At 50.2% G+C, this 25618-nt stretch overlaps 2 protein-coding genes across 2 annotated transcripts; both read right to left on the bottom strand.

Annotated features, from left to right (window-relative positions):
• Nucleotides 1–485: 485 nt before the first annotated feature.
• LAG3 (lymphocyte activating 3) lies at nucleotides 486–6795 on the bottom strand. Its single transcript, XM_066175439.1, has 8 exons — nucleotides 6716–6795; nucleotides 6293–6464; nucleotides 5836–6062; nucleotides 5313–5567; nucleotides 4832–5125; nucleotides 4223–4513; nucleotides 3810–3925; nucleotides 486–1292 (listed from the first exon to the last, which is right to left on the bottom strand). Exons 1-8 carry the CDS (start codon nucleotides 6768–6770, stop codon nucleotides 1185–1187), a joined length of 1518 nt encoding a protein of 505 aa, XP_066031536.1. The 5' UTR covers nucleotides 6771–6795; the 3' UTR covers nucleotides 486–1184.
• Nucleotides 6796–22546: 15751 nt separating this feature from the next.
• PTMS (parathymosin) lies at nucleotides 22547–25367 on the bottom strand. Its single transcript, XM_066175444.1, has 5 exons — nucleotides 25134–25367; nucleotides 24302–24373; nucleotides 23511–23592; nucleotides 23297–23361; nucleotides 22547–22687 (listed from the first exon to the last, which is right to left on the bottom strand). Exons 1-5 carry the CDS (start codon nucleotides 25179–25181, stop codon nucleotides 22637–22639), a joined length of 318 nt encoding a protein of 105 aa, XP_066031541.1. The 5' UTR covers nucleotides 25182–25367; the 3' UTR covers nucleotides 22547–22636.
• Nucleotides 25368–25618: the final 251 nt, after the last annotated feature.

Consider the following 25618-nt stretch of genomic DNA (forward strand, 5'->3'; position numbering starts at 1 on the left):
TGGCTGTGGTGACTTTCTTTCAAGTCAAGAGAATCTTTCATCCTGAACACGGAGCAGCCACAACCTGGGGATCCATATGGGAGAAATTACACGTGTGACTCTCGTTACTAATAAGTGTTTCTTCTGGGGTGGCATTCAATGGCTGCTCAAGAGCAGTACCACAGCTGTCCAGAGCTGTTTAGAGGGGACATGAAGAGCATTCTCTGACTACATGAAACCTAAACACATTGAAGACCTTGAGAGGTAGGGCCTGGCAGACTCAAACTTACACCTCTAAGTACATCCTTAGCAGAAAGAGAGTGACAAAGAGCCATAATACCATTCGTAGATTTTCCAGAAAATGTGAAGGTCTAAAGGAATAAATGAATGAATGAACAAGGATGGTCGGATGGGAGAAAAAAAGAAAAGAAGGCCCTGGAACACAGCAAAAAGGAGAGACTGAACCTGTGAGTCTTCCTTCTATAGTGGCATTTAATTTCCCCTTCCCCACTGTGAAAATGTCAGAAATGAACAGGCAGCTTCAGTAAAACAGAACTGAAAGAGAAAGAGAAAGAGAAGGCAGCAAAAGCCTTAGAAATGGCTTCACACAGGCAGAGGTACACCCAGCTCCATCAAATAGGCACGATCCTCTACACACACATGGGTCAGTGGGTGTTTTTGTCACATGAATTTATTTTAAGTGCGAATATAAGTTTCTAATAAGTTAAAATGCTCAAAATGTGCAACAGGGCAGTGAGCAGGGCAGTGAGCAGGGCAGTGCAGGGGGAGGGAGAGGAGAAGAGAGTGAGCATGGAGGAAAAAACATTGTCAGACTGCAGGGGAGATGGATTCCAGCCATGTCCTGCATTGAAGTGTTCCACCAGAGAAAGCTGGAGAGAGAGTCCATGAAGGAGGGGCAAAGAAAGGGACAGAGATGTGACACCGAAGCAGGCAGTAGCTACTGGCTCAAATACCCCCAATAGCTCCAAAGCATCTCTGCTGCTGGCCACCTGACTGCAGTGGTGATTCTGCCTTGCCCTGGCTGCAGCTTCCAGCTCCTCTGCAGGTACAGAGCTCCCAAGGTCCCCTGCATTGCTCAGTCCATCCCTAGACCCTCTTGAGAGGTCTGCATGGTGCCCATCTCTCTCTGCATGGCACACAGTTTCATCCTCCCATGCAGACTAGCCCAGATGCCCCTGCTTCCATCAGCACTCCGTTTGCTGGATCTTCCCTTTCTGGTTTTCCTCCTTGGACTTCCCTGGCACATTGACTGCAAACATCCCTTCCAGCGCTGGGAAGGCAGGAGTCTGCGCCTGAAAGGGAAGCAAGAGGCTGCATCAGACACAGGGCAGAGACTGAATGGCACCAGTCTGGGCTTTCCCCTGGCACGGAAGACAGTCCTACTGCTTGCAACCATAAGGCTCTCATTCCCTCCCAGAGCCAGGGAAGAAGACACTCTCTGAGACATGCAATTTCCTCTGGGGAAAGCCAGCTCAACATGATCTTCCTCCATGGTGTCACGGACATAAGGAATAACAAAGACAGGACATGCCTAAGGGAGAGCAAAGACTGATCTGGGCAAAGACCAGGCCACTGGTAGGTTTGATGGTAAGTCAGATTTTACAACATCATTTCGGAGAGAGGTAATAAAGGCATGAAGGCTTGTGCAAAATGAATTAAGAACAAATTAAAGACAGAACCACTATCACAAGTGACTTTCTAGACAGTGAAAAAGAGGTTGATCTCAGGGCTCCTGATAGCAGTATAGGGCTACACATAGACAGCACAGCAAGAAGGATGAGATTAGTTAGAGAATGGCATGGTAGGTGTGATCTCAACTAAGAGGAAGAGACTGGGGTCTTGCTGACAGGTTTCTGCCAGGCTGAAGGGAAATGAAAAGCATGAGTCTTCAAAGACCAGTCATTATTGGCTCAGAGAGTGTGAAAGTGCTAATGAGTTAGGCAGCTGATAAAGTTGAGGAGCCTCATTTTGAAGAAAGAGGATGAGAATATCATGCAAGACACAGATATTTTAGGAGAAGGGAGCACTAACCTGAATGACAGGATCAATGAAATGCAACAGTACTGATCAGACATTGATAGGATCAGACAATTGGAACAGGAATTCCTAATGGATGAGCAACAGCCCATTGGATGTGCATGATACACCACAGGGAGCATCCTGTTTCCAACCAGCTCAGGAACAGTAAATGCAATCTCACAGGATGCCAGCAGAGAGAGGGAGAGAACCAGAGAAGAGTTGATATCTCTGCTCGAGGCACCTCATCTGCACTCTGGTGGAGGACGAGCCCAGTGGGGAGTCTGTGCAGCAGAGAAGGGTGTGAATCACAGAATCACAGAATCAGAGGGTGGCTGGGGTTAGAAGGACCTTTGGAGATGATCCAGTCCAAACCCCCTGCTAAAGCAGGGCCATCTAGAGCCGGTTGAGGAACACACATGGATAGAGGACCTGTGCCGCAACACAGGGGCCTGGCTTGCTCAGCACGGCAGGGCCATGGGGGCATCTGGAAATGCTTTGGGGTGGTGAACATCCTGGCAGGATGAGAGTTGCTTAAGCAAACAGAGGGACACCCAGGTATCCTATTTCCTGCTAGCTGAGGCTTTACAGGTACACTGTCAAGGGGTTCCAGTCCAAGGTTTTGGGCCAGAAATTGGTTGGTTCTGATCACCCTGCCCTGGACTTGCACGCTTTAGAGAGTCACACGGAAACTGTAGATCTCTGCCTCATATTATCCTTTACCATCAGTGCTGATTAAGGATGGATGATGAAGAACCTGACACGAGCTGCTCTTGCACTACCCACAGTGGTTTTATAAAAATTTCCACCTTGCTTCTTTTGTGATGCTGCCTGCCTTCAGTCTCCAGCCACTGGGACCTGCTAAGACTTTTCATCAATTTTGTCACATCACTCGTCTTCAGCTCAAGGCAGTTTCAAGGCTCCCAGCTCTTTCACCAGGGTAAGCTCTTCCAAACTTATCTGGCTCTGATTGCCCAGCCCCTTCCCCACTGGAATTGTCATTGTGGGCCCTGTCCGTGAGGCTAAGTAAGAGGCAGCTGCATCACAGCTACTCCCAAAAAGTGTCCCTTGTCTGCAAAAGGAAACCCTGAAGGACGATTTTTCCATGTAATTAATTTGCAGAGCAATAATATGAAAACTGCAGAGATACAGTCTGACTTGTTTGCACAGTTTTTTCCAGTGACATGCTGGGGAAGGATTAGTCCTGGCCTGGTCTTGGGGATCATAAAGGCAAGGTACAAGGGAGTTTTCAGAGGACAAGATACTGGAACAAGCTGAGCAAATGAAGGGCATTAAGTTGCCAGAAGCTGAGAGCTGAGGTGTGAGAAGCAACAGCCCCGCATCAATATTGGTGTCTGGGCACCAGCAGGCATTGATACAGAACAGGAGATGGTCACATTAAAGCATCCAGCTAAGGAATGACAGAGAGGACAGCTACAAAAGCCTGGCAATTAGCCCTCCTCCACAACAGCATGGCTTGATCTCTGGGGGAATAAACATGAAGCTTTTCAGAGCTGGGCTGTGATTGTCCCTTTGGAGGTTTTCTTCCTTCTCTGAGGAAGAAAACCTCTCTGCCCCCAGAGGAATGCCATGGTTAGCCATTCCTGCCAATGCCCAGGGTACAGCTTTCCCTGTGTGTCCATGACACTGTCAGCAGGTTGCTCCAGCCCCATAGCTCCTCTGGCCACTGTGTCCCCAGGACCTTTCACTGCTGTCTCTGGAGTAATCTGGGGAAGGTCAAATAAGAGTGGATGTACAGGAAAAAGAACAGAAATGGGGTGATGGACACTTACCCTTTTTTGTAGGGCCAGAGCCACAACACAAATGGCAAGCAGGAAGAAGAGGGTGAGTGTGAGCCCAAAAGTAACCTGCCCACTTAAGATAGAGGGAGCGCTGGAGACCTGGGCACCTGTGAGGAGGAACCACAGTTAGGAAGGGAGGGATGGTTGGTTTTGCACCAAGGAAAGGGTGGGACTGCAAACAACAGGCAAAATAGGAAAGAGTGTGGGGAACTGGATGGAGCAGCATGAGGAACTCGTGAAAGCTAAGAGAGGATTAGCTCTTAGAAGCTCTTAGAAGCCCAAGAAGATGGGATCTCAAGGGTCCAAGGGGAGAAGGACAGGATGGGGTTGAGAGAGGAAAGGGCACCAGAGAGCTAAGTAGGGTGAGAAGAAGAGGTTGTTTGCAGATCCCTAGGGGACAGTACCTGTGATCTGCAGGTCATACTCCACTGCTCCCAGTCTGCCTTCTGGGCCATGCACACTACATTCCCAGGTGCCCGTGTCCTTTTGTGACACTTGGGGTATTTCCAAGGTGCGTACCAGCCAGGAACTGTGGCCCTCCAAGCGACGGGGAGAAGCCACAGCCAGCTTGCTCTTAGTGGGGGCTGAGTCAAGGTGAGTCCACTGGAAACGCTCATGTCCCTGGGAGTGTGTGAGGCTGCAGATGAGCAGCAAACGATTCCCCTCAGAAACAGGTCCTTGGATGCTTGGAGTCACTGTGGCAAAGGAAAAAGTAACCTCAGGAAAGACTACAGGCATGTCCACACCTCTTCCTCATCCATCCTTCTTCTATTGCATCTCTATTACTTCCTCTAAATTCTTTTCTTTCTCTTTCTCCTTCTTAAGAGGAATAATAAGGTCACCTAGGAAAAGCCCTGATTCCAGCAGAGTCCAATGCAGTGCAGTGCCCTGAACAGAGATCTTGTTTCCTGCCCTGGGGTGGGAACCCATGACCATTGCACTGACAGGCAGGGAGGTTTATCTGCACTGAGGGACCCCAGGGGGATGAAGCACCTCCCAGTCTCTCCTCTCACCTGTAACCACAGCCAAGGTGACATCCCTGCTGATTGTCCTGTGGCCCACAGAGACAGTGCAGCGGTACTGCCCTGCATCGCCTGGCCCCACCACGGGGAGATGCAGGGGGAATCTTCTGCTGCTCACATTCTGGGAGATGACCCAGTCTTGCACACGTCCTCCTGCAAGGTGGCTCCAGTGGGCTGCCACCACCCTCATCCCAAAGGCACTGGGAAGGTAGCTCAGACTGCACGGTAGATCGGCTGCAGAGCCAGCTGCTGCATAGACCACAGGGTTGGTTGGGCCATCAAAACCTGAGCCAGGGAAAGGAGAGAGTGTGGAGTGGTGCCACAGTGGTGGAAAGAGCTCCTCAGAGAGGTGACTGACCTGGGAAGCGAGGACAAGGTGAGAGCTGGGAAGCTGGGGCCACTGGGGTTAGTCAGTCACATCAAAGGTATCAGCTTGGGGATGCTGGGGTATCAACACAGTGGTTGAGCTCACCTAGAATTTGCAGGTTGAATGTGGCAGAAATTATCTCCTTGTCAGAGTACCGAAGCTGGCAGCGCCAGGAGCCAGCATCACTCATGGCTGGATGAAGGATGGAGAGAGTCCTGGACAAGAAGCAGATGGTCCTGGAGGTGGGACCCAGGTGCTCATTGTGGAACCAGCATGTCTCCACAAGGCTGGCCCGGTGGCTGGAGTTGCAGCTCAAGAGCAGCTCATTTCCTATCACAGGACTGGGTGGGCTGAGGGTTACTGCAAAAAGAAGGGTTTGGGTTGCGGCGTGAGCTAAGGTGAAACGGGAGCTACCAAACCAGCCCTTTGTGCCTGTGCTGTCCTAACTTTATCCCTCAGGCAGCTCTCCCTTCAGAACTGAGAGCACACAGCAGGAAACTGCACTTTCCAGAGGGTGCTGCCTGTACTCTCACCTGCCCTGCCAAATATGGCATCCCCACCCTATCCCACCTTTACAGCCTCCCCAGTCCTAAAATCAACATTCTCCAGGTTTTCCATCCTCTCCTACCTGTGATCACCCCCAGCTCCACGCGGCAGCTGTGGACCTCTGTCTTGTATTCCACCCGTGCCTCATACAGCCCAACATCCTCACTGCGGACCGGGGCGATCCGCAGGGAGAAGTTGCCATTGCGCCAGGCGGAGTCCTGGAGGGACACCCGGGGCTTCATGCACAGTGCTGTCTTCTGGAGACCCGAGTCACCAACTTCCAGCACCACGTGTGGCTCCTGGTGCACACTGGAAGCAGGACAAGTGAGCAGCTCATGCCAGAGGCAAACGTGAGATCAAGGGAGGGGGCAGGAAGGAGGCAATATGGGGCAGGAGGGAATATGGGGAAGGAGTGAATATGGGGAAGCAGGGAATATGGGGAAGGAGAAAAGAGGCTCAAAGGGCCTCCAACCCGCCCCCCCCCCCCCGCCCCCCACATTCCCCCAGAAGGACTCGTATCTCTTTTGGCCTTGGCATACCTTCCCCCATGCCGTCTCCATAGCACAGATATCTTGTCAGGCAGCTGCTTTGAACTCCCCCTCGTCTTTCTGGGGCTCAAGAGGCAGGGCAGCACAGCTGGACTCCCCTCTCTGACCCACACTTTCTGCTCCCTGCTTCTCCCCTCCGATAATCCTGGTAGGATGTGGCCAGCTGTAACAAGATGGAGATTTGAGCAAAGAGTGGGATTCAATATTATCCCGCTCTGGGGTCCGGATGCCATCTTTGCCAGGGTGTGTTAGAATATAGATATGGCCACCTTCTGTGGAGGTGATATCTGGCCACCTTCTGTGGAGCTGGAAGAGCAGAAATTCTCCCTTCCAGCCTTTCCAGGGAACAAAGTAACACCCAGACTCAGATTAATGAGCTACTCTGCCCTCCCCAGTATGTTCAGCCCCTCTTACCAGTGAAAGGCAGCAGAGTGAAGGTGAGGAACAGCACCAGGGACACTGGTCTCATGGTGACATCCAGGAGAGGGGCTGCTTCTCACTCAGGCCTGTGCTTAATGAGGTCTCAAGCTTGAAGAGATCAGCAAAAATGAGGCATGGGCAAAGGAGGTTGTTAGAGTGGGTGGGTGAGCACAGAGGGGTCAGTGGGATGTGCTTGCTACCATGCTCTCTCTCTCTCTCTGATCAAAGCATTTCCCTAAATGCCTTTATATTGCAGGTGGGCAGCGAATTTCCTCCTATCACTAAGAAGATGCGTCACGACCAAGAAACCAGTCTGAGCCTGAGGCACGTGAGGGCAGGGGAGGCAGGGCCCTGAGACACTGCTCTAAGCATCTTTTAGTGGAAATTCTTTGGGTCGCTGTTGTTTTTCTTACAAGTTTCGCTTCTATATAGCCAGTGGAAAAAGTGTAGAAGACACTTCCCAGCAAGTACCCTTCATGTTTTTCTTTCATCTCTTACCTTTTTTGGTTTGATCTTCCCGTCTCTTACAGATTCTCTCTAATTCTTTCAGGGCTTTTGAGAACATGTTGGTATTTTTTCTGCTGTTCTTTCTTTTGCTGTTTTTCTTATTATGATAGGTTTGGTTTTTTTGTTTGGGTTTTTTTTTTTCCTTCTTTAATCTTTCAAATGTGCTGATTTCTTGGCTTTTTCTCACTGGTCAGTTCACAGGCAGCATGAGGAAAGGGTCTATGCTAAGCTCCAACCAAGACACATGTGACTCATCAATCTAGAGTCCAGGGCTAGTATGGAACACAGCCAAGGTGGTCCAAGGAGACAGAGGGGAGCATCCAGAGAGAAAAAATAAGCACTGAAAAGAGGCGCTGCATGCTGTGGCACTCTGAGGGGTGTGAGGAAGGAGCAGCAGCTCTGGGGGAAACCCACTCGAGCTCATGTGATGAGGGGGCTCATCCTAGCCCCCATGCAGCTGCTGACCTTTGCACAGGGTAATACATTTCCATCCATGTGCCTCATCCTGGGGCCCCTTTTTGTCTCAGAGAACCCCCACTGTTGTGGTTCACAGTTTCCAGCAACCCACTGTCTCTGACTCTTTCGGACTTATCAGCCCTTCATGATGGGTGTCAGACACCCAAGCCCCTTGGTGGCTCATCCATCAAGAGCTTGGGCTTTTTCTGAGGCTGAGGGAAGGGAGGTGACTCATAGTGGCCGCATCTTGACTGTAGAAGGAATTGTTGCTTGCTCTCTAGCTCTCCTCAGCTGTGTGGTGAAGGTGGAGGATAAAAGAGAGCCAGTGCTACGCTTCCCTTCAGCAGACCTCTGCTGTAGGGACAGCTGTCAGGTCTTTCATCCCACGTGGCTCTGAGCAGCGGGACTGATGTACAGGTGCAACCTTGTGTACCTCCACGCCCCTGAGGGACTGCTCTGTAGGGGCCTTTCATGCCCTCTTGTGTGACACAGCCCAGGGGATTGCATGAGAGAGGAAGAGACGAACGAAGATGGGGGAGAACTTGTGACAGTTGTCAGGAGGTGGTTTTTTCCTCCTGTTCAAGAAAAGCAGTTTGTGGTGACCAGTTCAAGAAGAAAACATCAACCTCTCTTTCCCTTGAATCAGCAGTGCAAGAATGGTGTGAGTGTGTGGGTGAAGACGAGAGAGAGAGAGAGAGAGAGAGAGAGAGAGAGAGAGAGAGAGAGAGAGGAGGGAGTTGGAACTGTGGTGGGGAGACACTACAACTCCACAGTCCAGCACCCTCTGCTCCCCTTCTCCTGGCTTTTTTCAGGGGACACACCAAGCTTGCTGCTCTCCCCCTTCATTTCAACCCTCCCCGCACTCATAGCCTTGGCATCCTGGCACTGTCCCTCTCACCCCGCAAACCATCCTTAGTGGGATGTGTACTCTGGGAAACGCTTATCTCTTGTAAGGACCAGCAAAGGAGAGGACGTGTTTCCATCCTGCTGAGGCGTTCCCAAGGGACTGATGGGCACCCCGGGAAAATGACAGACATTGCCTGGCACTGGGGGGGCATTTGGGGCCGAGGGCTTATTATGCTGAGTGAGCACGTTGTGAAATGAAGGTTTTGGAGGCGCCGTTTTACTCAGCACCAGGCTATCTTTAGCTAAGACTTGGTGACGTTTCTCTCCAACGACCCACTTTAAATGCTGACTCCCTCGAATGGCATTTTCGTCATCTCCCAGAACAGGACCCCGGCGCAGAGATAACAGTGACCGGAGAAAGATCAGCATGGGAACGTCTTCTCAGAAGCGCCTGTGTGGGTCCCCTGGGCGGAGAGGCTGGCAGGCATGTGTGGGACTCTGGCAGAGCCATGGGGAATGACAGGCAACTCCACAGGGAGTGGCCAGGGGCAGGGAGACAGGAGCCCAGCTGGCTAAATGCTCCTTTGTCCGTGTCAGGCATTAGCTTCAGCCAGGTTCCAGGTGCACCCACAGCAGACACCTTATGCACAGCCTTAATACATTGCTTTTTTTGTCTGTCCTGGCATGTCTTACAGGTGCAAACTATCCTTCCCAGGAAAAATAGGAATATTTTTCGGAACACCGTTCTGCAGTATGATTGAGTGTCGTTGAAGGACTTTTTCGTTGTGTTTCCAGATTGCTGTGATACCATGTTTTGCTCTGAGAGATTCCACTTCCACGTTTTGGTCCTTGAAGCATCAAGTCTGAAGCTGGTCACAATCTTCTACTTTATGCTGACTTTCTGAGGTGCTCCATAATTTATTTGTAGACTATAGCTGATCTAAGAAACCATACCGTGGCTTGTAGCCCGGGTTATCAGCTGGTCTGGGTGTTCCTGAGATAGAGTGCTCGACAGAAGGACCTCGTGTAAAAAACGTCCTGATTGCTGTTTGCCCAGTGCAAAAGCAAACACAGCAAGCAAAAACAAGTTACTTACTAATAGGAGATAACTAATAACTCCGTGGCGAGGGACGGTAAACAAAAAGCAGCCACACCTGTGGAAGCAGAAGGGAAAGTCTGGCAGGGATGTGGTGTGAGCAAGAGCTGCTGGGCAGGTTGGTACTCAACAGGCACCTGCACAGGCAGCAGGATTTCCAGGGATCAGATCAGACTGGGATTTACTGCAAGACTTCTGGCACTGAACTGGGAAGTTTAGGGAGCTAAAAGGGATCTAAGGGCAGCTGCAGAGGGGAAGGAGTGGAGCTGCCCCTCTCTGTGCAGTGGTTCCCAAGCCAACACCGTGTTGCTGAAGTGGGGTCAGGCAGCAGGACACTGAAGCAGAAGGAGGCAGTGCCCACATCTTGGCAGACTTTGTGTGAAGTGCACAGTGGGGAAATACATTGAAATAGCACCCCTGGGGTAGAGGGATGCACACAGACGGCCATGGTGGTTTCTACCAAGGTACCAACCCGAGATGCATTCTGTGTATGAAATTCAGGGTAGGTACAAACTTCCTTTTTGAGGGAGGAAGTGGCTGCTCCAGTCTTTTTTTTTTGTCCCCCCATGATGTCTGGAAGCAGCAAATTATCCCCCTAGGGGCAGGGTATACCATATGTCAAAGGGACCTATTCACCTGAGGTGAAGAGGATTGGAAAGCAGAATGTCTGCATCACTCAGCAGATCTGAGTGAAACCAAAATGTGCTCCTGCAAAAGTCCTTGGAGTAGGAAGAGAGACTGGATGCCTGACTGGGAGGCTTTGCTGAAAAGGCCCTTTTTAGAGGGTTTGCTGGGTGGGCAGTGCCTGAGTCACCACAGGTCTCTGATATGGTGCTGAAGAGAGTCTAGCAGTGGCCTGCTTCCCAGAATCCCACAAGAACACCTTTAGGAATGCAGAGCTTCATGGGGCTTCTGGACAAATCTGCAGCCTCTTTCTACAGTGCTAAAAGGCGAGCACCCTTTGTATGGCAATCCTCAGCAGACAGCTGAATATCCCAGAGAAACCTGAATTAGAAAGTCAGGAACAGTACTGGGGGGTGCTGACTGAAGCCGTGGGCTGCATTTCTGCTAAAAAAACCCTGGTGATTTAATTACTGAAGAGAATCTGCAGCATTCATGGACATATTTGGCAGCTGGCAACTTGTATCTGGCCAGCATTCGCTGTGGAGAAGTGTGTAACTATTCTCTTTCAAAAAATCCTTCCTGCAGGAAAGATGGGATGCTGCAGGATCCCCTTCAGTCGTCCAAAACTACCTCTGGAGATGGTGATGGCTTATCAGTACCTTGGCCAGTATCTAGTTAAGTGATGTCTTTGATGCCACAGCCCCTGTGTTTTGCAACAGAGAGGGTGAGGTGGATTAACAACAAAAAATCCATTCAGCAGGTTAGGTTACATTTTGACTCATCTCTCATTGCAGCATTCATGCTTTTAATCCGATGAAAAAATATGCAATAGCCTCCCAAACATCCCAGAGCTGCAGTGGCTTTTCTCAAGAGCAATGAGGTACCCAGGATCTCAACACATGGTGGCAAGGTGGTGTCAGAACAGGCTGTGAAGCTGATGCTGGACATGTAGTGAAACCAGGGCACCCAGATTCCCCCAAGAGATTGCAAAAAAAGCCCCTTCTTAGGTGTGGCTTCTTTGGTTTTCAGTCTCTTCACATTTTTGCAGGGAGACTGTATAACTGCTTTTCCTGAAGATTTTTTTTTTAGCCAGTGGGACCTCCAGAACAGATGTGGATTGTGTCTGCTGGTCTTAAGACCCAGCAGCAGATTTGGGGGAACAATAATATTTCTCCTGGTGCCAAGAGAGAAAGACTGACCCACATATTTCAGGCTCATATCCCCATTTCTGCTTTTTCTCTCAACTGACAGCATAGAATCCCCTCAGAGAAAAATCACCACAGAATATGGTGATTTTGTGGATGTGCCTTCTGCTCCGGGGGTTCAAATCCTTCCATGTCCTACTCTGGGCAGTACCATGGGTCTCTCCAAAACAGAGGAGGCACCTTGGTCATGTCTCAGATGCTGTTGTTCAGGGCATGGAAGGGTCTGGCTCTAGGCTTAGTGGCATGTGTCCTCAGGAGCTCTGAAAAGTGGATCTGATCCATGTGCAGTGTTTTCATGGTGCATCATGGCAGGAGAACAGGAGCCCATGTCTCATGGTGCACTGGATCTCTGGAAGCTGCAGGGAAACACTTAGTAAATAGTGAACATGTTGTTTCTTTCTTAGCGGGAAAGCAAGATATGAAAAAGTGTAGGGTAACTAAAGGAGCATGTGAGGCAATGAGAAATCATTTGCAGAAGAGTACAGCCACAGGGAAGGTTGCTGTGGGTGATGGCACAGCAAGGAAGAGCACAGCAGTGCTCCAGAATAGTCCTGAAGAGAATAAAGTCTCTGATTTGGTGATCCCCAGTCACTTTGCTCTGAACAAAAAATTGCTAGGGAAGGAGATGGTGCATTTTTAAACTGAAAGGGCTCATTGTAAATCAAAATGGATTTATTCCTTTATAGTTCAGTTTTCAGCTGGATCAATTCTCTGCTGCTCATCAGTGTTGACAAAAGAGAGGCAGCAGGAGAGATGAAAGGGAGGATGGGATTGCCCCTCTCTGCAACACTAAGCATCTGTGCTGGGTTAACAGGACCCTGTGCCAGACTGCAATTCAGAGGGTGCTGGCAGCTGAGCTGTTTTTTCAATTTCCTCTCCACTTGGCACCTCATGGCAGGTAGCACCCTGTGTACTTCTGTAAGATATCTTCTACTGCCCCACTAAGAAAAAGCACCCACAAAACCAAATTAACCCATTTGTTTGTAAATCACAGCATCAGAGGAAGATTCAGGTGGGAAGACACCTCTGGGTCTCCACTCCTCTGCTCCCAGCAGGGTGATTCTCAGACTAGGCTGGGTTGCTCAGGGCCTGTCCCAGGTGAATCCTGAACACCTCCAATTGTGGATAATCACTGCTTGCTGTGCTCTTGCCTTTAGCACTGCAAAGAGACTTCACTGGCTCTGGAGTATACCTCTGTTCTCACCATGCTGGAAGATGACTGGAACACACACAACAGGCTTTCTTGGTGTAAGGGCTGACCCTTATTCACCCTCAAAGGAGGCTGGGGCCAAGGAGTTGGAACTATAAATGGACTTTAAAATTCCCAAGGAGGGGTAAGGTCTCCTGTGTCACAATGAGGGCTGGGAGAGATCTGTGTTCTCAAAATGGAGAGCAAACTAAATATTAGGAATTTCTGCCAGGAGCTGGTCACTGGGGTTCAGTTGAAGCAACACGGAGTAAACATGGGTTTAAGTTCGATTTTCTCTCTCTTTTTTTTTTTTTTTTTTTTTTTTTTTTTTTTTTTTTTTGGGGGGGAGTGCTATTTATAATTTTTTCCTGTTTCTAAGAAGTTGCTGTTTGCAGACAGCAGATCCCATTCTCCAGGAGGAGCACACGCTGCTGAGCAGTGTCCTCTCCACTGTAACAGGTTTCTCTGCCAGGTTCTCCTCTGAAAGCCACAAAAGACCAAAGGACTCTCTTTAAGTTGCACAGCATGTGAGAGAGTAGAAGATAAAGCAGCTAATGCTTTTGTGTCCTGTGTAAATACTTCAGACCCTTTGCTGATGAGATGAAAGCGTCCTAGAAATTCAGACTATGTGAGCTTCCAGGGCTAGGCTGCCACAGGATTTGTTCAACATCCAAATGCCCATGGATGTCTTATACTGCCAAAACATGGTTAGGAGGGCTTCAGAGCTCTGCAGGTGTGACTGTCTCTCCTGGCGTGGTGCATATATTTGGCAAGGTTAATGGGAAGCCACTTCCTCCTAAGACCCCTGGTAAAGTCACACTTAGAATTCAAACATAAGGTTCTGTGTTGAGGAGCAAAGTATGTGGATCACACTTCCAGAACAGAATACAGTATCCTGGGAAGACAAGACTCCAGGGAGGGAGATAGATGATAACATGCTGTATAAAATGGGATCTCGAAGAGCGAACAGATTGTGTTACCTCTGTTTACAGCACAAGTTATTGGAATGTGTCCATATTTCGAAAAAGGATGTGGAAAAATGGAAAAGGATTTAGAAGAGCGGTACAAAAAAAAAAAAATCTCACTTGAGAGCCTGGGGATCTTGCTTTGAAATGAATGAACTTGAGGTGTTTGATTTCTTCTACCTAATCTGAAGAAAACAGCGGTGAGCTCAGGCAGCAACTTTACTGCAAACAAAAGGAAATTCATTTTACATGTCACAAAGATGGTATAGTTCTCGTTAGAGGATGATGGAGGCCAGGACTATAAATGAGTTTAAACACAGATTGGGTTATTTGTGGAGGATCAGTTCTTCTCTGGCTTTCAAATATGCTGACCTGGTATGAGTGGCAGCTTAGGATATCCTTGACTCTTGCACAATCCATCTTTGGGGTTTTTTTCCCCATGAGCAGAAGATGTGAGCTAGAGGCAGACTCTCCACTCCAGCAGAGGGACACAAAGATGACCAGAGGCTCAAAATTAACCCCCAAAATCTGTCTGGAAAAGAGGTGCATGTTTCTTACAGAAAGGCACTGACACTGACACGGGTAGAACTCTTGTCATGGCCTCTTCACCACCTGCAGACTGTTAACACGAAAAATGGTTGATGGCATCATCTTGGATATGGGACTCTGCAGGATTAAGGAAATTGAGCCAGACAATCACCATCATGAGAATAAAACAGTATCTACTCAGATTTCTCCAGGCTTTTCCCTTACTCACAGCCCTGACTGCAGGGCCTCCCCAAGAGTTCGTGTGTGCCCTTTTTAAGATTCAGAAGTAAAAGCCAGCTTGTCTTGCTCTGCAAGAAAACTCCAGTGGAGGAAAACAGTGGATGAGGATGACTGCTGAGCTGAGGCAGATAAGCCACAGGGAAAAGGAAGGAAAATGCGCTTGGACTCAAATGAAGTGAGGTGGCAGTGGCATGTGGGTGTGGGGACTTTCCCCTGAGTTTGGCAGGGACTGCCTGTTTTTTCCCTAACTACAGGTGCTCAGAGGGCTCATTTGTTCCAGCCCTGAAGGAGATACAGGGGTTTCTATGTTTTCATGATTTTTTTTTCAATTACTATAATTTTCTTCTGTGTGTTGCTTATTAAGTCCAAATAAAAGTCACTCTGGAGGACTGGTAACCCCAAGGGCTCTGTGTGCCCCCTGTCTGAACTGTAAAACCAGATGAGCTTGTGCAGAGGAGGAAATATGGGCAAGATGGCCCAGTCATGAGCCAAAGTAAAGTTCAGAAGCCTTAATAATGGAAAAGAAGGCTACAGTCATACTGGCACAAGAGTAGTTATTCAAAGGGAAAAAAAAAAAAGCCAGGAGTAACAGCATTTCCTGGTCTGTGAAAAACAAATGCTTGGGGTCAATAAAAACCAGAAGTTCTCAAAGTGAAGGGGCATAGCCATTCAAGGGTCAGAAGATGATCTGGAAACCTTCCCAGGTTCTTGAGGGTAGGATTCCACCTTACAGTTGTTCTCATGAGGAAACTGATCCAAGAGATGCTCTTCCAAGCTTGCCTTCCTGTCTCAATGCCACAGGGAATGACAGTCCCTGGCAACATATTCACTGCTTCCAGCACAATTTCTGATAATATGGTCCTTCATGGGGTTCCAAGACAGATCAATGTAAAATTTTGGTTTAAAAGGAGAAGGACAAGAAAACGTGGGTGTGTAACTAGAATAGGGAATAACTAAAATTACTTCCATGGCAGGTTCCTACAGATAGCTGCCTGAGCACAACTGAGTGGATGAGAAACTGTGCTGAGGGTGGAAGGTTCAGAAAACTTTTAAAATGCTATTGCTGACAAGTAGAACTGAGGCTGCAGACAGTGAGAAAAACAGCCCCCTACTTCCTAAGGGTGGAAGAGTAAAACTCCAAGGCTATACCCAGGGATCCAATAAGGGAAGGAACACTGCTTGGAAAGGGCCCAAAATCTATATGTGCCTTTCTAGCAGAGGTCCCTTGGGCTTGCCTTGGACTGTCTAGGCAAAGGACCACGTCTCCTCGAAGAGAGAGACACACACCTGTGTGTGTTCAAATCAACCTGTGGACACGCAGCCAAGACCAATCTGACCGTGACGGACCACACAGGGACTTCTCAGTTCTCCAGGTTCCCCGCTGGTGTGATCAGAGCCATCCCTGGTTGCTCCACGCTGAGAGGCAGCTCACACCCTGGCCTGTGCCCGGCATTTTGAGTGCAGAGGCACTGGGACGAAGTCTGCTCGCAATTTTCCAGCCGTGTATTCCCGGACACGTCGGGTTTGCCGCCAGGGGGCCCTTGGTGGGAGGGAAAACCGTGCTTGGAGGGAGCCCAGGCATGCCTCTCCCCGAGATAAATCTGTCCCAGAGGATCGGCAAAAGCAACGTAAGGCGCACTCTCCATGCTGAGAGGTACCAGTCTGGGCCAGGTTTGGTGGTGCTGCCTGTTCTCCCAGGGTGCTGCTCTTTTTCAGCACAAGCAGAGGTCTTGAAAAACGAGATTAGGGCTCAGCCTTTGTGCCCCGAGTTAAGGCAGAAGGACTTGGTCCTGCTGGAAGTCACCCCGGAGTCCTCAGTGATAAGAACATGTACTGCACTAAGGCGTTCTGGTGTACAGCACCTGGGACACCACAGGTGCCACCACTCTATCCCAGCTCCATGACACCTGTCTTCCTTTCTGTCTGCAGTCTGGAATGCCGTCTGCAGGCTTTTCACACTTGGAAGTAAAAGCAAAATCAGCCCTGGGGGATACTGGGAGCACCTATGGGGATCCTGCCACAGATGGGAGATTTGATCTGAAGTCAGGATTTGATCTGAAAGCCCTTTAAATCATAGAGAAACCGAGGTAGAACAGGATCCTCCCCCAATGAGAAACTAGTCAGCATGGCACACCATTAGCAATGCTATACCAGAATGCTTATTTCCATAGCTATGGAAAGGGATTCACAGACCCTGAAGCAGTCTGTATTTTCTTTAGTTATGAGCAAAATCTCCTGACTCATTTGAATTACAAGGCTGGCTTTTCCAAACATCCCTACTGAATCTTCAGTGAAATTTACCTTGTGAAGAAACATCAAATTCCCAGCTCAAATCTGGGTCCATATTTACCATGCTGCTGTCCTGAAAGCTCAGGAGGTTTGTTGGAGCTGTATTTGATAGCTTCAGCTCTTTTCAAAACTGGATCTGACACAGGAAAAAAATTTGTCAGTACCTAGAAACTTCCCAAAAGAAAACAGCAACCAGCTATAACTTTCCCAGTGGGATTCCTGGTGTGCTTATGGACAAGCCTACCTGGGGTCATGCTGGGCTCATGCTGGGAAATGCTGTCCAGCAAAGACCTTTTTGTCAAGTCATTTGGATATGCAGCAACAGAAAAGCTGCCAAAGGATGCTTCAGGCAAGGGGCTTTGAAAGTTTTCATTACAAATTGTGCAGCCTAATAAATGCATCCTAAAATGATGTGTGAATTGTTGTAAGACCAGAGAAAGTCTAAGCCCTGACTCTGCCTGAGCTGCCACCGAGGTATTGGCAGACACAGGTAAAAGCAGGGCTCTGGAAACTGGCTATTTTTGCTACATCTTTCATCCTTTACTGGGTGCAGGATCTTCTATCTTGGATGCAGGGAGCCCTGATAACATTTTGGACTTAGGGACAAGATCCTTCATTGCAGGACATGTAGCCAAGCACCCTGCTGACATGACACCACTGTGTGACTTAAGGGGCTAAACTGAGAATAAAGCATCTTGTACCCAGATAAGACACTGGAAAAGCTGACCTGGACTTTTTGAGATGCAGTGTTAGAGAATGGGAACAATAAACGTCATTTCAAAAAACACTGGAGGTCTATAGAATGTGCAGCTCCTACAGCCCCCTGGTGACAAGTAGCATCAGTCAGATGTCACCCACAGCACAGACCTGAGGCGTGTGCTCTTCTGCCCCCTTCCATGGGTGATGTGCAGCAAGTCACCGAGCCCCCTGCCATATCCTGCCTGCACAGGGACACCTGACAAGGTGAAGCTTTGTCTGCTCTGATATCCCAGCTCTGTGAGGCTCAGCTGAGGAACTGCTGTTTTGCACAGATACTTCAAGCTGGGACTGAGGCTTCCTGAACAGCCTGAGACAGGAAAGCATCTTCTTCTGTGGCTAATAGGAAATGCCTCCCACAAGAGCAAAGCTGTGCTTGGTGGCACCACGCTGGGCCCATGAGCCGTGTTGTGTGGCTGAAACCCTCGAACTCTTAGAGACCTTAGGCCTTTCCTCACCCCTGTGGACTGTCCAGGCTTTCCTAAAACCATAAAAGCTCAACAGGAGATAGTACTGGGCTTGCATGGCAAGGTTTTACTCATGGAGGGGCTCCAGGGGTGGTTTGTGTGAGAAACTACTCGTGATGAACTGGCTGCAAATCCCTGCATTGATGTAGGGGAGGAGGTAGAGAAAATTGGGAGTGAAATTGAGCCCAGGAAGAAAGGAGGGGTGAGAGGAAGGTGTTTTAAGATTTGGTTTTATTTTCTCATTATCTTGTTCTGATCTGATTATTAATAAATTAAATTAAATTTTCCCCAAGTCAAGTCTGTTTTGCCTGTGACAGTAATTGGTGAGTGATCTCTCCCTGCCCTTATCTTGACCCATGAACCTTTCTTGACATGAGCCTTTGCTGTATTTTTCCGTCCCCCATCCTGTTGAGAAGGGGAGCATTAGAGCATCTTTGGTGGACTTCTGGGGTCCAGCTGAGGTCAACTCACCCCAGAAGGAAACCCCAAATTCACCCATTGATGAGACATCCTGTCCATCTGCAATATGTCCTGAGCCTGAGCCCACACATGTAAACACAGACTCCTTCCCTGAGAAAACAGACTGGAGCAGCCATGAGCATGGCTGGCTTTGACTCTGTGTTTGAAATAAGGGAGAGAGGTGGGAGGGAAAAGTACACGGGCTTCTTAAGGAGCTGGGAAGGCAAGTTGTTTCTGTTTCCCATATGGCATATGGGAAGTGGCGGAGCAATGTGTCTCCTAAGCAGAGGGACTAAAGAAGCCCCTGATCCCAGGGGGAGCGGTGGGGGAGAGGAGAAATAATTAGTCTTCACTGTTTTTTTAAAGCTAGTGCAACAAGGTGATTATGGACTTTCCTGAAGAAGAAGGGTTTTCCTCCCAGACCAGCAGTGGCTGGAGGGCTCACTTTTTCCAGGTCTGAAGGAGGGTTCACGACTCTGCCCATGTGTTGGTTTTGATTATTCCAGTCTTGTATCATATAAGTTAAAACTGGTGTGAAAGACAAAAGAAGCTGGACAGAGGGGATAATTTGCCTAAGGGGAAATGAGAAGGTGACAGCTAAAAGATACAAAGAGCATTCATTTCTGGGCTCAGCACTTCAAAGTATCTTCAGACAGCTCACATTTTCCATGGCAGGCCTCTATTTCTTCATATATCACAGAAATTGGGTAGGTGGAAAGGGATATCTCAGGATCCCTAGCACAACTCCCTTGGTCACATCAGAGCTGATTCCAGAGTTACATCAGGTTGTTTAACCAGAAGCATCATCTGGTTTTATTCACCCAACGAGGCAGTGTTGCTGGTCACCTGCAGCAGCCAGAGCTGTCCCCATAGGTTGGGCAGCCCTTTCCCAACCACAGCCCTCAGGAGGTTTGCTCATCACTCTGGTGGGCCCACCTGTCCAGTGATCCCTGCCAAGGAGTGAGGGGTCACTCACTCATCCAGGCTGGGACAGGGAACCAGCTAAGACCTCACAGGTGGCTCTGCCTGCTCTCTGCACTGGTGTCAGCATTTGCTTTTCCAGACCACACAAAAGGGCCATCAGAAGCAGAAATTCTCAGTCTAGAAAGAAGTTTAGCAGAGCCTGCAAGAGCACGACTGCGACACCTCCACAATTCCCTCAAAGCAAGCAGACCTGGAGGAGGAGGAGGAGAAAGGAGGAAATCTCCGGCGCTGCTTGGCTGGCAGGACCTGATCTGCTGTAAGCTTGCAGCAGGTTCCATAGGAAGCAAGGAAGGGACAGCTGAGAGAGTTCTGCCCCCAGCTGATGAGGTTAACAGATGGTCACAGGAATTAAATGAAACGAGCGGAGAATTAGAGCTGAGAAAAGCCAATAAGGCCCCGAAAAAGTATCATCATTTCTGAGGAATCACTGGTGAAGACAGGCTTTGTTCTTACCTTGCTGACACCAGCACGACACGACTGATCTCATTGTGGAAGAAGAGTTAGGCTGAAAGATGAATAAACCTGCAGGCTCGGACACAAACCAAGCACACAGGCAGGCTTGAGATGAAGTGCAGGGCAAAGCCCTGCATTCTCAACTTTTTCTGGAAACCTATGCAACTGCTTGCTGAACTTACTCTGTCAGCCAAAATACCACTGGATTCAGCATGAATCTTTGCAGAGCTGTAGGAAAGGAAGAAAATGTGTGATTTTCTACTGTGTTATCTGTATCCCTCCCTTCAAGTCAGACACGATGCCCTGCAGGTCACCAGCATGAAAAAAAAACCCAAAGCAGGTATTTTTCTATTTCTATATCTCTAGCTGTATCTTCCAACTATCCACAGACAACGACAAAGGTGTTCAATAAAAATGAGTAAGATGGAAGAAATAGTAGAAACTGTGGAATCAAGGGGCCCATAGAGACATGGAGAAGCTGTCTGGCAGCCCTTTGTCACTTCCCTCTGTCCTGCAGTATTTCCCTCAGAGGAAAGGAAGAAAGGAAGGGTGGCTGCTCACATTGCTAGTGCTGGCCTAACAATCAGCTGCTGCCCCACTTCAGTCTGGATGACAGCCTGGATAGAGCCAGTGGTGCCGGTGTTGCATCCACATAGGAAGCAGAGATGGAATTATGCTTCCACAACTTCTCATTGGCAAGCACATTCTTCACTACCCCTCGCCAGGCACTGCAGCAGTGGTGGGGAGGAAGTATGAAAACTGTAATCTGCCTGTGCAGAGATTTTATCATCCGCTGATAATTTGTCTTCAGTACTGAGCAGTAAAAGCTGGCTGCTGAGCAGGAAGTTTGGGGAAGTCCTGAGGACTTGCCCAAATCTGGAACAGACTAGAATCTGTAATTTTTTTTTTTTAATGGAGCAATGCTGGGAATACCAAATTGCAACAGCGCAGCTCCGAGGTTGGCGCAGGCTGGAGCAGCCCGTTGATCCAAGGTGGGAGCAGGGAGGGGTGTTAGAAGTCATTCGCAGGCAGCAGAGACCTGCTCTTGGAACGCGGCTCTCGGGGGAAGGCGCCCAAGCTGACTGTGGCTCCAGCTGCCGGCAGCTCCACCAGGAATGGGTGCCGGGGTGAGATGCAGCGTGGTCCCACCCGGGAGGCACCCACGGGCAGCGGGCGCTCGGCAGCAGCTTTGTCCCTGCGCGCAGCCCTGCAGCCCGACCCCGGTATGTGGAGAAAAAGACAGCGGATGATTTGCCCCTCTGGAGACAAGGAAGTGTTTGCGCTGCCTGTGTCTGAGCCGCTGCTGCAGTCGGACAAGCACAAAGCCGCTGACGAGCTCACAAAAGTTGGTATTATTTACAGCTCCCGGTGGCTCCTTGTGCGACTGCCAAAGTACGAGTTTAAAAAGAAGAAACACGAACAGCAGCTTTAAAGGTCTGCACAGATAAAAAGACAAACGCTTGACAGCTCTCCCCAAGGCAGCTGGTGGGACAAAGAACTGAAGCTCTCGCCTCTCAAAAACGCTCCCTGGTCTCTGCGACTGGTGCCGTGTGAGTCACACCTGGAGCCAGCCAGGGCCGGGGGCCACGGGGCAGCGTGAGGTGACAGCAACACCGGGCTGCACCCAGCAGCTACAGCTTGGTTTCCCTTTCCCTTCGTGGTTTCCCTTTCCAAACCCCTTCTGCCCAGTGCTGAGGCCAAACAGCAGTTCCAAGAGATCCAGGACAGCCCTGGAGCTTCGTCCTGTGTTTGTGCCATGCCCTCGCTGTAGCTGCTGTGTGACAGGGGAGCAGGACCCAAACACGCTGCCCCAAGGGGCCCTTAAATAACCAAAACATGCCCTTTGATCAACCTCTGGCCTCCCTCTCCACCCACTGCTGGGCAAGCCACCCCCCTCTTCCCACAAGCCAACTCCCACCGACCCCCTGCAGGATGTGAAGACACAGCCATCCACGCCAGCGATTTGAAATATTTTTAAACGCTTTTATTTACAGTGCTTGTTGAAAACAATATATATATTTATATCTATCATCCTCGTGATGTCTGTGCCATAGAAAACGCTGTGGCTATATTGCCTTTAATTTACAAAAAATGGTCACAAGAAAATCTGAAGGGAAAAAATGGAAATCAAAGTTTGGTCCCCAATTGTTTCTCTTGATTGGTTTTAAAAAAGCCTCCAAATTAAAAAAATACACAGCTCAGATGAAATTCATATATAAAAGCAACCCTTATCTTCCGAAAAATTCACGAGGGCCAGCTTGCTGTCATGTAAACTTTGAAAAAAAAATAAAAGCTTAAAATAAATCCTGTCTCCGTGTGTCACTTAATAGAACCATTATTTGCTTGTAATATTCTTTGTCTCTCAGGGTTCAGCGGGAAAGCGGATGAGGAGAGGCCTAGGACTGGGGAACGCACCATGAGATCTGTGCCCACACCTCCTGGCTAAGGGAGGAGCTCTGGCAGCAGGGCTGGGGAGCAGGAGCTCTCAAGAATCTCATACCAGTGACAAAAACAGGCGGGCAGGTGACAAGGGGATGGGAGGTGCTTTGCCACGTGAAGCGCCTGGCGAGGTTGTGTGCCCAGGAAACCATGAGATTCTTGAGGGAAGAGGAGCACTGGTAAGTGGGGCGCAGTGAAGGGAGGCAGGGGACTGGGATAATTTCAGCTGGGGAATGTCATGGACGGGTTAGGTCTTTGGGTGAGAAGGGAACTGCTGTCTTCCCCGTTTGAGAGCATTTCTAATCTTTCCTCATCTGAGATTGTGTGAAGCCAGAGGCTAACGGGCAGTGCAAGCACAGGCTGGAATGGAGGAGGAGAGATGGACGGAACAGGGGAGACGGGAGGGGAGGACTCAAGCTGAAGAGCCATTTTCTGTCTTCTGTCTCTTTGGATCCACTTCATCCTGCATCAGCCATGGGGAGAAAAAAGGAGTTACCATCCAACAGACACCATCCCAAGATACATAATTTCTCCACGAAGTTCTTAACTGCTGCTCTTTCCTCCATATGGCAATCTCTGATAGGCTCACCCTAAATCAAATCCCCTCTAAAGCACCCTGGAGTGCCTGACACAGCTGTTGTGTTGGTCATGGTCAAGATGTGGACAGCTCCATTCAGAGGGACACCACACCCATGCTGTTACTTCCAGGAGCTGTACAAAGCTGAGGCTCACACCACTCCAGACAGACCCCAGGGTGCACCCTTACAAGTCCATCTCCTGGCCTGAAGCCCAGAAGACAGAGGTAGTTCAGAGGTCACCGCCAAGCACAACCTCCAGCACCTTGACTCACTCACTCAGCACCATGACTGCTGGAGGAAGGACCTGGATCCTACAAGGAGCATACAGTAATTTACTACCCCCTTGCCACATCAGATTTGTTTACCCATCTGCTGCTGAAGCAATGAGACTCGAGGCCAATTTGAGATTCTCAGCAGCAGCATCCACATGGATTTGATCAACAGCAAGTAGCCTTTTTCCTTCTCCCCACCATTATCCTCACACTACCACTCACCTCCTCCTCCTCTGCAGATCGTTTCTCTGCATGGCCATCCTGTTCTTGCCCATTCTCATCTGCTTCTAAGCACAAGCAAGAAAGGAAAATCACGGGTTAAACTGAAGCAGCATTTAAGGGAATGTAATCTCACAGTCAAGAAGGCTCAGAGAAGCAATTCCCCTCCACAATCTTCTATTCCTCTGCAGCCTCCTATTCCTTCAATTTTCCCTACCTTCATCCTCATCACCACCTTCTTCCTCATCCACATCATCGGGATTCTCTTCATCATCCTCATCAGCTCCGTTCTCCTCATCCTGAATGAAACAAATTGGTCAGAGAAGAAACTGGTGCCAGGATGGCATTTCCACGTGCTCTTTGCTAGTAGCACAATTTCCAGAGCTTCAGCCACTTCAGGTGTGCATTGAGTGCACTGTTACTCCAACACCGTTATTCCCACCACCCCTGCTGAACACTCCTCCCAACCATCCTTCCTTCACAAGGCCAATCCTTCCAGTACATCCCCAACAACACGAAGCTCCTTGTCTCCCACGAGCCTACATCCTGATGAGCTGCCGCCACCCCTCCCAACAACCAAAGCATCTCTGTGATTACAGGCTAATGACTTAGCCAAGGCTCATGGTACATCTGCTTCCAGATCCCTCCCGACCTCCATCAATCTGTGCATTTCCTCACTGTTCCTCCCCCCACCTTCTCCAGCACATGCTCCTTGTGTACCTCAGTGGGCGCAGGACCACATCTCCCGTGCCACATTCTCCCACTTGTTCTCGGCTCCATCCCCTTCTTTGACCTTTTTTCTCCCTGATGGGCTGTGCTGAATACACTAAGTCCTTCAAGGCTCATTCTCCACAATTATCCAGGAGCTCACTCTCCCTTTACCTCTATGCTGGAGCTCCCTTGGCCTGCCCTCTTTCCTAATCTCCCATACTCCCTTCATATTCGTTACCCACAGCGAGCACAAAAACCTCCCCGAAGGCGGCAAATCTGCCCCTCAGAAGGGCTCACCTCTACTATCTCCTTCTTCTTTTCTTTGTGGACTGCCTTCTCTTCGAGTTTTTCCTTCTTTTCTTTCCTTTCCTATATATGAAATTAGGTGGGGGGGGGGGGGGGGGGGGGGGACGAACAACATTCCGGCGGTCAGCGGCAATAAAAGACAGGGATGCCTAAACAAAGAAAGCTTGGAGGAGAGGCGGAATAGCGGGCGAGGAGACATATTAGGCGTTAAATCCGCCCGCCTGACAAAGGAAAACAGCAGCGAACGCGCGTCAGAGCTACTTTTAGCCCGCACACGCATGTGGAAACCAGAAGCGGCACGGAAGAGTTTTAACGATTTATTTAAAAAAAAAAAAAAAAAAAAAAAAAAAGGCAAAAAAAACCCCCAACCTTGTCCGTAGGATCGAGACGTTTCCGGACCTCTCTCTCTCCCTCTCCATTCCACCCCTCCCTCCTCCTTCCCCCGCCATCCGAGGGCCCGCGCTTTGTGTCCACACAACTTTCCTCCTGCTCCGCCGTGACACCGCTTCCCGCCCCCCCCCCCCCCCCCCCCCGGCTCCGAGCGGAGCCGAACCCAGCGCGCGCTCGCACCGCCCGGCCAATGGGGGGCGGGGGCGGGGCGGGGGGCGCGAGGGCCCTCGGGGCCCCCCCCGGCCCGCCCCCGCCCCCCCATTGGCCGGGCGGCGCGCGAGGGGCCGCGCGCGCCCCCCCGCCGCCAGGGCACCTCACGGAGCCTTCGGCCCCCCCCCCTTCCCCCGCCGAGCCCGTTCCCTCCCCTCCCGTCGGGAGCGCGGCCGGTTGCGAGGATGCAAGAGGGGAGCGGGTAGGGAGGGAGGTGTCTCACCTTAGCGCTCAGCTCCGCCGGTGCCTCTTCGACGCGTTTTTCCGACATCCTGGCCCCCCGGTTGCGAAGGGAAGAGCCCGGTGGTAACCGTGCGAGGGAGGGAGGGAGGGAGAGAGCGAGCGAGGAGGGGTCAGCGGCGGGAGCGCAAAGTCCCAGCGGTCCGCAGGCGGCGGCAGGATCCCGCCCCGGGGGCCAAAGTACCAGGGTCTCCCGCGGTGGGGGGATCCGCTGGGGCAGGGGATTTATACAGCGCCGGTGACGAGGAAGGAGGGACCTGGGGAGGGAGGAGAGAGGGACGGGAGGCGGAGGAGGGAGGAGAGAGGGACGGGCCGCTAGAACAATGTGCGCTCAGCCGCGGCAGCCCGGCAGCGGGGGCGCACCGCGGGTCCCCGCAAGGCGCCGCACGGCCCCGTCGAGGCCAGCCGAAAGCCCCGCTCCGCGGTGCTGCGGCTCCGACGGGCAGTGTCCGGGAGGGGAGCCGAGCC

The sequence above is a fragment of the Chamaea fasciata genome, unplaced genomic scaffold (genome assembly GCF_029207755.1).
Source record: "Chamaea fasciata isolate MVZ Bird 193981 ecotype frontalis unplaced genomic scaffold, bChaFas1.0.hap1 SCAF_2, whole genome shotgun sequence".
Classification (NCBI taxonomy): domain Eukaryota; kingdom Metazoa; phylum Chordata; class Aves; order Passeriformes; family Sylviidae; genus Chamaea; species Chamaea fasciata.

What these genes read in the sequence shown, in the direction of transcription:
- LAG3 (XM_066175439.1), bottom strand. Translation starts at nt 6,770, where the DNA reads ATGAGACCAGTGTCCCTGGTGCTGTTCCTCACCTTCACTCTGCTGCCT. An exon ending in ATTCAACCTGCAAATTCTAG is followed by an intron (nt 5,126 to 5,312) that starts GTGAGCTCAACC and finishes TCCCTGGCTCAG; the next exon opens with GTTTTGATGGCCCAACCAAC. An exon ending in CTCTGGCCCTACAAAAAAGG is followed by an intron (nt 1,293 to 3,809) that starts GTAAGTGTCCAT and finishes CTTCCCTTTCAG; the next exon opens with GCGCAGACTCCTGCCTTCCC.
- PTMS (XM_066175444.1), bottom strand. Translation starts at nt 25,181, where the DNA reads ATGTCGGAAAAACGCGTCGAAGAGGCACCGGCGGAGCTGAGCGCTAAG. An exon ending in AGGTGGTGATGAGGATGAAG is followed by an intron (nt 23,362 to 23,510) that starts GTAGGGAAAATT and finishes GCTTGTGCTTAG; the next exon opens with AAGCAGATGAGAATGGGCAA. An exon ending in GATCTGCAGAGGAGGAGGAG is followed by an intron (nt 22,688 to 23,296) that starts GTGAGTGGTAGT and finishes TGGCTGATGCAG; the next exon opens with GATGAAGTGGATCCAAAGAG.